At 32.3% G+C, this 11,803-nt stretch overlaps 1 protein-coding gene across 1 annotated transcript; it reads right to left on the bottom strand.

The window, feature by feature from the left end:
• On the bottom strand, positions 7,921–11,293 carry LOC18595548 (beta-amyrin 28-oxidase). The gene is made up of 3 exons (XM_007023556.2): positions 10,345–11,293; positions 8,479–8,666; positions 7,921–8,385 (listed from the first exon to the last, which is right to left on the bottom strand). The coding sequence occupies exons 1-3, from the start codon at positions 11,291–11,293 to the stop codon at positions 8,086–8,088; spliced, it is 1,437 nt and encodes a 478-aa protein (XP_007023618.1). The 3' UTR covers positions 7,921–8,085.

Raw genomic sequence — 11,803 nt, 5'->3', positions numbered from 1 at the left:
AATGATCTTTAACCATTTTAAATTCAGCTGAATTACTCCCATAAAGTTTTGTGTAACTTCGATCCATAAATTGAATCTTGTACTGAGGATCAAATATCACAGCCATATCTAAAATCACACTCAAGTCATATCAATACTTCTCAAACTTAGCAAACATTTGAGCAACCATATTTTGTAGATACACATCATCCCCACTCATATGTTCTTACAAGGTCATGCGTGCCATGAATACTGAAGGAAAATACAAGTTAGCTATGGGATACTTTGTTCCAAAAAAATACACAAGTAATCTTATAAAAAATAATCAAGAACTTGGTAAGTTTCTCAACTCTATCCCACTCATCTCCAGATGGGCCACGCCTAAAATTTGAATCACTAATTTTCAAATGAGGAAAAGCCAAACGAAAATAAAGTGCACTTTCAAGTATGAGAAATGTGGAGTTCCACCTAGTTGGAACATCTTGTTTTAAGCCATTTTTGCATTCAAATTCACTAGGCTCACACGCTCTATAAACTTTTGTTTTCTCTCTTGACAACCTTTCACATACTTCATATTTTCCCTTGCTTTTTGGACAACATTATCAACTTTTTTCAAACCATCTTACATAGTCAAATTAACTACATGAGTACAACATCTTATATGAAAAAACTTACCTTGTCCTAAAAATGGTTTTCTTATATTCAATTGCACTTTTAGCAAATTAACAAAAGTCTCATTTGTAGAATTATCCAATGTTATTGAAAACAATTTACTTTCAATTCCTTATTAAACTAATAGTGCATAAATCTTTTCACTCAAAGCAACACCATTATGTAGAGGTGGAAAAAAGGAAAAATTTAAGATTCTTTTCTATAAAGCTTAATTTTTGTCAACAAAATAAGCAGTAAGACACATATACCCATTAATAACAATAAATGTCCGCAAATTAAAAGTCAAGCTAATCCTGCCAGGTGATTCTTGAAGCAAGCATTGTATCTTACGTCTTTTTCTTTTATGGATCTTAATTATATCAGCTTTAATAGTGTTCCTAGCAATTATAACAACATCCTTACGCAAATAAGGCAACATAGACCTAATGCCAGTATACACTACAAATGATAAAGGCAAATTATGCATCACAATTGCAACTACCATTAATTAATAAAACTTTTCAAGATCAAACTTTGAAGAACTCATTAACATTGAATTATGTTCTTTAGAAAAAATCATCTGACTTATATCACGTGTGTCTTTCCTAATACAATTTTCATTATGACATTTTAAATTACCTATCCCATACTTTCTTTCATAATTCAGAACATACCCACAGAGCTTGCACTTCACATTTGCTTTTCCATCACTTGAGTTCTTTTTCGGAAAATGTTCAAAGATTGTCCAAACCTTTGAAGTTAACTTTTGTTTTTTGTGTTGGCATGGCTTCTTTTCTTCTATTTGTCCTACGACTCCTATTTCATCAATCTGTACACAATCATCAAATTCCTCCACGAAATCAATATTTGATTCAAGAGAAATATTGATATTGTCAGATTTCATATGCAAACATCAATAACATAAATAACATCAAAAAACTTTGTTTTTCTTTTATATTGAATTTACTGTCATGAGCAAATTATCTACAAATTAAAATTGGCATTACAGTTACATCGAAGCATATTGCTCATACACTAAAATTAAGAATAATTGGAATGAATATCTAATTTCTTCTTTTCCTTTCTTTTTTATAATGGTGTGAAGTTGATGTTTCTATATAATTAAAGCCAAATGCTTTTACATTTTAAGACAAGAGATATACATCAATTTCAGCAACTTGTAGAATTAGACAATGCAAAGTAGGGGTCCACTATTGGAAGCAACAACCAAAAAATGGACTCCCCCTCCCCCCCTAATTGGGCAAAATAAAAAAAGAAAGGACTTTGTATCATTGAAGATGGAAGACATAAATTAGGGAATCGCACTAAACAGTAACTCGTTTGTGAAGAATTCAAAACAAAATAGAAAAACACCAAAATAGAGACCATCCAAAGATGAAGAAGTTAAGCAAGCAATGGTAGCATAAACATCAACAAAACATCATTGAAGCATGATCAAAAAGCAATTAACAATGGTAGCAAAGCCGAGAATGAGCAATGTTGGTCCCAAATAAATGTGCTAGAAGAGGCATGAATAACACTTTTTGGCTCTCACTAAATTTGATTTCTAATTGAGAGCAAATTGAAGGTCAAAGATGAGAAATTTGATGCAAGATGAAAGAATGATTTAAGAAAGAATAAAAATGAAAAATAAAATAGAGTAAACAATACTCAAAGATTTACAGTGATTCGGTCAAAGACATACATCCACTACCTTGATTGTTTAACCAAAGATTTTTCAAATTAAATCACTATAAAAGGTGGAATTCCTAAGCTCCCACCAAGCTTTTACAGGCTCAGCCACAATCTTTAACAATGGTTTTTTCTAGGATCAACCAAAACCCAAAACTAACTTTTCTTAGGCTGAGTTAGAACCTATACACTTAATGAAGCTAACCCAAGCTTAAATAAACCCCTTAGAGTTACTCGCTCACTCTAAGTATTCAAGGAGAAAAGAAATAAAGATGTACCTATGATCACTAACTTGATCTGAATGGTACAAAGTGAAGTGCTTATCTCAATTATAAAGATTGGAGTGAAGTGTAGAAAGTATGTAGAGAATTTCTTGCTGTTTTTGAGCTCTTTTTGTTCTTAAAAGCCTTGGATCTATTCTTAGCTATTAGGGAGGGTTTTTATACTTGAAAAATCAACTCTGATGGATTTTTGACAATTTCTGACCGTTGGAAAACAGTTTGGAGAAGTTCTAACCGTTAATCTGTCTTTTAGTATTTAAATTCAAATCTTCAAGTAGAATGTTCTTAGTTAATTAAGTCATCTCTGTCTTTAAACCAAGTTTCTGGCAGTAAACTCTTAGTCGACTAACTATGCTTCTTAGTCAATTAAGTCATCTCTATCTCTAAATCGAGTTTGTGGCAATAAGCTCTTAGTTGACTAACAATGCTTCTAAGTCGATTAAGTCGTCTCTATTTATGAACCGGCCATCTTCATTCTTGCGTTTTAGTTGACTAACTCCCTTCTTTATCCAACTAAGAGGCTTCTATTTTGTGGCTCAATTTTAGCTCCTCATTCTTATGAGATTTGGTATTTGCTTTTTAATGATTAATTTATTATTGGCATATATTTTTGATCCTGCACACTCAAGTAGCATAGTTAGACATAAATGAGTGAAAATATTTTATTATTATCAAAAACTAATGGAGTCAACAAGCAAAAGCAAAGCAAACAGACAACAAAAGACATCCAAAGTGCTATTTAAAAGTCAAAGCTCCACAGCACAAAAGCCAAAAAACTAATGGGTTTAGCATTCTTACCTCAAGTATGTCTCTAAAAAAGCTTCTCTATTAGAAGTTAAGAACTGAGAATGTTGGAAAACCAGCACAACTAGCACCATTAAATTGGAAGAAAAGGCTTTTAGGGTTAAGGCTTTTGCTTGTGTTTTTTTAAGAATATTACTGAAATAATCAAATAGAAAGAAGAAGAATAGAAGAAACAATGAAATAATTAGTGAAATTAGTGAGAAGGCAAAATGGGGAAAGATGAAGAACTGAAGAAGAGAAGAGAGGTTGAAAGGGGGATCCGTTATACGTGAGGTAAAAAAAATTAAAATGAAAATAAAGCAAAAGAAAAAGTTAAGGTTTGTGCATTATTACATTATTATCTTTACGAAATTCAACAAACCTTTTAAAATAATTGTTTAAAATTATTTAAGTAAGGATAAAATAGTATTTGACTATTAATTTTAATGAGTTGATAAACGTGTCACGTATACACGTTTAAACACAATAACACAATTAACATGATTAATTACATGTTTATAATGGGTTGAAAACAGAGGAATGTGATCTCTTAAAGTTTAACTCCTCCCTAATTCCAAGTATTATTTATGAAACTGAGAATAATTTACTTTGTACAGTTTCTACATTGCAAGAAGTCAATGAGGTAGTGTTCGGAATTGACAAAAATGGCGTAGCAAGACCAAATGGTTATAAATCCTTATTTTATCAACATTGCTGGGATATTATTTCGATTGATTTATTGGAGGCAATTGTTGATTTCTTTTCAGGGGTGGCAATGCCAAGAGGAGTAACGTCCACTACTATTGTGCTACTTCCTAAGAAAATAGATGCAATGCAATGGAGTGATTTTCAACTAATCAGTCTATGCATTATATTGAATAAAACAATTATTAAAATCCTATCTAACCGTCTGGCTAAAATTCTTTCTTCTATCATCACTGAAAATCAAAGTGGTTTGGTAAGTGGCAAACTTATCAGTGATAATATTCTTTTGGCTTAGGAATTAATTGGGAAGTTTGATAAGAAAATTCGTGGAGGTAATGTTGCTCTAAAATTGGACATGATGAAAGTTTATGATAGATTAAATTGGGAATTCTTATATCTCATGATGAGGCAATTTGGTTTTAATAACCATTGGATTAACATGATTCAACGATGCATATCTAATTATTGGTTCTCTCTTTTAAGAAATGGTACTTCAGTGGGATATTTTAAGTTTGAAAGAGGGTTGAGGCAGGGTGATTCTATTTCTCTACTTTTATTTACCTTAGCTACAGAAAATTTATCGAGGAGTTTAAATTCTCTATATGCTCAGTATCCATCCCTACATTATCATACTGGCAGCCAAGTCACGATAAGCCATTTAGCTTTTGTAGATGATGTGCTAATTTTTGCTAATGGTAATCGTTGAGCTTTGTAGAAAATTCTTCAATTCTTGTAGGAATATGAACATGTTTCAGGGTAACGAATTAACTGACAGAAGAGTTGTTTTATCACCCATAATAATGCCCTCAGTAGTAGAAAGCAAATCATTGTGAATGTTATTGGTTTCGTTCACAAAGCCCTTCCAATTGCATACTTGGGAGCCTCATTGAATAAAGGTCTGACAAAGGTAATTTTATTTGCTTCTCTAGTAGATAAAATAAGAGACAAACTTTTAGGTTGGGAAAATAAAATTTTATCCTCGGGTGACCTCATTACCTTGTTACGGAGTGTTCTTTTTTCGATGTCAATTTATCTCCTTCAAGTACTCAAGCCTTCAATATGTGTTATTGAGAAAATTGAGAAGTTGTTTAATAATTTTCTATGGGGTGGTTCTATAGAGAGTAAATGAATTTAGTGGTCATCATGGTCTAAAATTGTAATACCTTGTCCGAAAGGAGGATTAGAAATTTGAAGCTTAAGTGATGTCTTTGATGCCTTTACTATTAACCTATGGTGGCGATTTTGGACATGTAACAACCTCTGGACAAAGTTTATGCACTCCAAGGATTGTGTTAGTTAGTTACCATTGCATATCTAATCGACATTACATGATTCTCAAGTTTGGAAGCAAATGGTTGGAAAAGGACAAAATTTGGAGCAGAATATTATATGGCAGATCGGTAAAGGTGAAGTTTTTATTTTGGCATGATTGTTGGATGGGTGAATCTCCCTTGGTAAATTCTTTCCATTTCTTTAATAATTCCATGACTAAAGTTTGTTAATTTTATAAGAATGATACTTGAGATGTGGAAGAGGTAAAAATAGTGTTACCAGAAAATGTTTTTCATGATATTGTACGCATTCTTATTGACCCTTTTAGTGATGATATTACATATTGGGTTCCTATATCCAATGGTGACTTTTCTACTAAAAGTGCATGGGAACTAATACATCAACAATAACCAACAAATTCTCTCCATGAGTTCTTATGGTATAGAAGCATTCCACTTACAATATCATTTTTTTCTTGTGGAGAATGCTTAATAATTAGATTTAGGTGGAACTCAGAATTAAGTCAAAAGGTAATCATCTAGCTTCCAAATGTCTTGGCTACAATTCAAAGGAATCATTACTACATGTCCTGTGGGAGTGTCCAATCGCTAAGTAGGTGTGGATTTTCTTTGCAAAATTCTTTCAAATCTATATTATTTCTCCCCAAAATATTAGTCAAGTTATATGGGCATGGGCATATTCGGGAAACTACTCTAAACCTGGTCATGTACACATTTATTACCATTGTTTATCTGTTAATTTTTAGGGGTTGAACACAATGATGCCAAACATAGAGGCCTTGGTACGTATCACAATAGGGTTGTGTGGCATATCATGAAATTATTGACACAACTTTATCAAGGTAACCTTTTACATAAACGGCAGTGAAAAGGTGAAACCCAGATAACACAAAAATGCAACTTTAATTTCCCTCATGTACATCCAATGCCACCTCAAATTATTAACTAGTTGAAACCACTGATAGGTGAAGTTAAGTTGAATGTTGATGGTAGCTTTAAAGACAATTCCCATTATACCGCAAAAGGGGGGGTTCTTATGAAATCATATAGGCACGCTAACTTTTGGTTTTTTAGAGAACCTTGGAGCTGCTTACTCATTAAGCAGAACTATTAGCCTTATATAGAAGATTGCTATTATGCTACAAATATCATTTTTCAAATGTATGGATAGAGATGGATGCGATGGTTGTAATTCAGATGATAAAGGAAACACAAAGGATCTCATGATACTCATTAGCTCCTTGCATCTATACGAAAATGTTTGCATTCTATTTAATTTCGTATTTCTCATATTCATCGAGAAGGGAATCAGGCAGTTTACTATATATCTAATAGAGGTTACTCTCATCAAGGTCTCCCAGTATTTTTTTAAGAGCGAGGTGATTTACAGGATATTCTTAAATTAGATAGATTGAATTTACCTTATGTTCGTTTTAAATAAATGTAAAAGAGTAGTACTCATAATTTATTTTATTTTCATAGATTCATGTAATAAAGCAATATTGCTTTCCATATGCACTCATGATAATTAAGCATGGAAAGTAATATCTTTACTTAAGAATGCTTTCTTTCCTTACTCATATAACTTTGGAGGTATGGTTTATGTTTCCCTCCCTTATGTTTGGTTTTATTTTATTTATTAATAAAATTTTAATAGGGTAGCTGGGCCCTGTGAGAACTTCCAGCCTAAAAAAAAAACACATGGTTAATTAAACGTGTTTAAACACATTTTAAATGTATTACTTGTGTCAACACAGTTAAGACACAACATTTTTGTGTCTTAACCATGTCAACATGATTAAAACATGAAACACAATAAGGCTAAACCCAAACCTATTTAACCCTATGTCTTTTCGCGTAGTGTTATTGTGTCGTATCCAAAATTGTCAAGTTTAGACATAATATTTAAAAAAGTTCCTAAATTATTTAAGCAAAATTCAATTAAGTCCTTATACTTTAATTTTATTAAGTTCAATCAAGCTCTTATACTTTTATTTTGAGTCAAATAAGTCCTTATATTTTTATTTTGAGTTAAATAAGTCTTTAGGACTAATGGTTGACTTAGTCAAAATATCATTTGTTATTCTATATTACATGAGACTGATGTGTTACTAACGTGGCACTAATATGATATGTTGACATGTTATAAAGCATGATGATATGACATGTTGATATGATGTGATGACATGATCATCTAAAATTTTTGACCATCTACATCAGTATTACGTCAAGACCACATGGATATAAAATGATAGTAAATAATTTGATTAATGACAATTAGCCAACCATTAGTTATAAGAGCTTATTTAAATCAAAATAAAAATATAGGGATTTGATTGAATGCAATAAAAGAATAAGAACTTATTTAAAATTTTTAAAATAGTTCAAGAGTTTTTTTGAGTATTATGCCCAAAAAAATTAAGGAGACAATAAACTTATCATAAAATAAATAGTAAAACAATAAACTTATTGTACGGGAAAATTATGCTTAACTTTCCTTAAGTACATAAATGTGTGTAAAGGTGAAAATAAAATTAATGAGATACAAGAGAATGAGAAATGCCCAGGGCAATTGTCTTGCTATGCGTTAGAGCTAGTACTGCGCAGCTATCTACAAAACAAGTGCCTCACTATCCATGTTATTTTGTTGATAAAAGTCCTATTTCTCTTGAGAAGCTAAAGTAGAAGTAGAAGCAATAAGTTTATGGTTTATGGGGAAGGAGGCGGACAGGGAGTCCTTTCGCTGGCATTGGCAATGGATCCACTATTATCTTCTCATCAGGTAACAGCTTTTCCCAATTAAACCTTTTCATCACATTGTGCATGAAAACAAGTATCTCAAGACGGGCATACTCTTTTCCGGGACACATTCTTGGCCCTCCTCCAAATGGAACAAATGTATAAGGAGCTGGTCCATTCCCTTCAAATCTTGTAGGATCGAACTTTTCTGGCTCTGGAAAGCACTCCACGTTTTTGTGTGTTGAATTGACATTCCAGTGCAACTGAAAACCATTGAAAATCAGCAAATGAAATTTGTTGTCAATAAACAATAGATAAATAACATGGAATTGTAGTTAGATTTAAAATGAAGCAACCTTCCAGCCCTTAGGAATGGAGAAACCAGAAAATGTGAAGTCAGTGATGGCCTCTCTGAAAGCACCCTGAAGTGGAGGAGCAAGTCTCATCACTTCACACGCAACATTCCAGGAATATTTCATCTTTTGAATGTCTTCCCAGTTTAGCAACTCCCCTGGTTCTTTTGATCTTGCAATCTCCATTTGTTCTGCCACATAGAAGAAAACATAAATAACTATAGATACAAGTTTCAAGTGAGTTTTAATGTATTTCTCCATAGTCCACAGTTTTCTGTTGCTAGTTTTGCTAATTCGGAAAGAAAAAAACTATTAATTAAAAGATTGAATTTGATCGATAATTATGTATCAATAATACTTGACCTAAAGGATAATGTTTTTTTTAATATACATACACGGACACACTAGTTGAAATGACAGCAATTTAGATAGGATACCACTAATTTTGAAATACTCGAATTCAAACACAATGAAAATTTAACTAATCATAGTCGAGTCTGATTAAAAATCAACACTTAATACTTGAACCTGATTTTTAATACTCATAAAAAACTCAAACCCAAAACAAAAATAAATTTAAAATTAATTTCTATGTATATTATTAATAAAAATTAAATTAATAAATTAAAATTAACTCATAAATTAAAGTTTAAAATTATATTCAAAATAATTAATGAATTTTAGTAAGTATTAACTATAAGTAATTTATAAATAAGAAAATATATAAAATTAAAAATTATATTTATAATCGAGTTCATGAGTGAGTTCTCTGTGACTAGTAGTTGAGCTCTATCCAAACTCATGACTATAGTTTTACTATTCAAATCTTATTGGAACGTGACTATAAGATGTTCTAATGTTAAGCCATTTATAACATATATAAACATATTATAAATCATAACCCTAACTCCCTAAGCTGCCTTCGCTCTAGCATGTAGGATAAAAAACTAAGGTTCATGACTAAAAATTGGGTTTGGGGCTATTAAGATACGTAAAAAAATTTTAATTAATTCAATTATTAACCGAATTAATCAATCTAATTTGATTCATTGATTAATCGATTAAAACTTTATTTTTGATTAATTCAGTTAACTTTCACAATACATTCGATTAATTCAGTTAAAAAAAGTATATAATCAAATTAACAGTATATGATTCCTACTGTCATTGCAAATTATAAAGCCTTCTGAAGGAAAACTTGCCCAAACCGATTATTACTTTTCTTTCCCTCTCTCGTCCCTCTCATTCCTTAAGTAGTCTAGCAACACAATTTGCTTGTTTTTTACTTCCAAAAGCACCCATAAACCATGAGCTTAAAAGATAAAATTTCGGAACTGGAAAATTTCCATATCCAAACAAAAATTAATTGCATTTGCCCGACTCTAGTTTTATTTTAGTTGGTTAAGCAATCGTGCCTGCCATTTATTTATACTACATGAATGAAGATTAAATGATTCTCGTGGCAAGGAAGCAAATTTGTTCTTTAGCTAAAAATGCACACTTACATGCTACAAAGCAAGCCAATATATGGAAAGAGTAACAGATAACAACAGGGCTATTTCTTTTCAATGTGGATAAATAAATTATGCCATGGTGACGATCTGCAGTACATATACGTTAAAAATTGGTGCTTAACGTCTTAGGATCTCACAGATTTAAAGGAAGAAAATGAAGAAAAGATAGTCATCTTATTTTCCCGTAGTTAAAACCCTTAATTCATGCCAATTGCTTTAAATTTCTGGATTCAGCTCATTTGGGTTTGGATTGGCCGTTTGTTTCTTGAGAAAATCAGTTTCTATATAGAACAAAATTTGTTTCAGCAAAATAAAACCAACATTTTCTAAACAATATGAGGGTTTAGGAAATTACCTTTGTAAACCTCATTGTAGATGTCAGGAAGCTCAGCAAGATATTTGATAATGAAAGTAATGGCAGCACTAGCAGTATCGTGTCCACCAATCAACAGACCAAGAATCCTGTCAGCTATGTTCAATTCATTCAAGTACTGCCCATTTTCATCTGTCGCAAGCAACATATGAGACAAAATATCTTGATTGGGGGCTGCTTTATTCTCCGCAAGATCAATCTTCCTTTGCTTAATGATTGCCATCAATTCCTTCCTGATCAATTCTGAAGCATTTATAGCACGACGGAAAGGTGTCCCTGGTAAGTTTATGGGGACAGAAATTATTCCAGAAGCCAAGGCATTGAAAGGATCGGCAAATTTGGAAACATGCTCTGGGTCCTCTATGCTTAAAAATACTTTGCAAGCAACCCAAAAGGTATATCTCTTTGCAAGTGGAAACACTGTAATTTCTTGCTTGCCTTCCCAACTCGCTTCAAAGTGCCTTTGCGCAATGTTGTCCATCATACCTATGTATCTTTGCAAGGCCTCTGGTTTAAGAAAATTAGGTAGCATTTTCCTCATCTTCTTTGATTCTTCTTTCGAACTTGTTTGTGTAGAAGAAGGGAAAATCTTGTTTACAGAATCTGGCCACCAGGCAGTGACAAGCTTGTTTTCATTGGAGAATAAGAATTTATTGCCAGCTGCTCCGCAAACAACGGCCATAGATTCTCCTAGTATTGAAGTTTTGAAGACTTGTGAAGAGTATTTTGCCATTCTATCATTTAAGAACTTCTCAGGATAACCTTTTCGACCCGTTAAGAGGTATTCAAGGCTTTCACCGATCAATGGCAAGCCCATCCTGCCTGGTGGAAGGTTCGGGTGAGAAGCATTAGGATTTTTGGAGTATAAGAGGACTCCAAGGGAAATGGCTGCAAAGAAGATTGTACAGAAAAGTAAGATAATGGGATCCATATTTGTTGATCGAATTGATTTCTTTCAGGTAGCTGCAGTTCTGGTTGCAGAACGCATTGATCAGACAGGAGTTTATATAAGGAAAGCAAAGTGCCAATTCTTCACTACAGAGCATCTGATAGGATCTCTTGGCCCGTGAAAATGGTATAACTTAATGAGTTTGACCTTAGATAAATTATAAACATTATACCTTTTTTTGTTGTTTTGTTTTGCAGGCGGAATAATCTATGATTCGGAAAAAGAACTACTTTATGGAACAGACGGAAAAGAGAATAAATAATGGCTAATGGGTCAGTTTAATGAAGAAAGATGCCACTTAAAGGAATTAATAAAGATGTTAAGGTATATAATCCCGCCTTGGTTTAGTCTTGTGTTTTTAATATATACTGCTAGAAACAGTATGATTAGAGCATCAACGTAACGGAATTAAAAAAATTGAAATAAAATAAAAATCATACTTCTTACTTTTGGATCATCTTGGTTGTTTAATGCAAAGTTAAGCACCACATA

Source organism: Theobroma cacao, chromosome 6, assembly GCF_000208745.1.
Source record: "Theobroma cacao cultivar B97-61/B2 chromosome 6, Criollo_cocoa_genome_V2, whole genome shotgun sequence".
In the NCBI taxonomy this organism is placed as follows: Eukaryota; Viridiplantae; Streptophyta; class Magnoliopsida; order Malvales; family Malvaceae; genus Theobroma; species Theobroma cacao.
This window is presented reverse-complemented; position numbering and strand designations above follow the sequence as displayed.

Excerpts from the sequence above, each read along its gene's own strand:
- LOC18595548 (XM_007023556.2), bottom strand. The coding sequence starts at position 11,293 with ATGGATCCCATTATCTTACTTTTCTGTACAATCTTCTTTGCAGCCATT. Across the intron at positions 8,667-10,344 it reads CTACAATGAGGTTTACAAAG|AACAAATGGAGATTGCAAGA; the intron begins GTAATTTCCTAA and ends TCTATGTGGCAG. Across the intron at positions 8,386-8,478 it reads CCATTCCTAAGGGCTGGAAG|TTGCACTGGAATGTCAATTC; the intron begins GTTGCTTCATTT and ends AATGGTTTTCAG.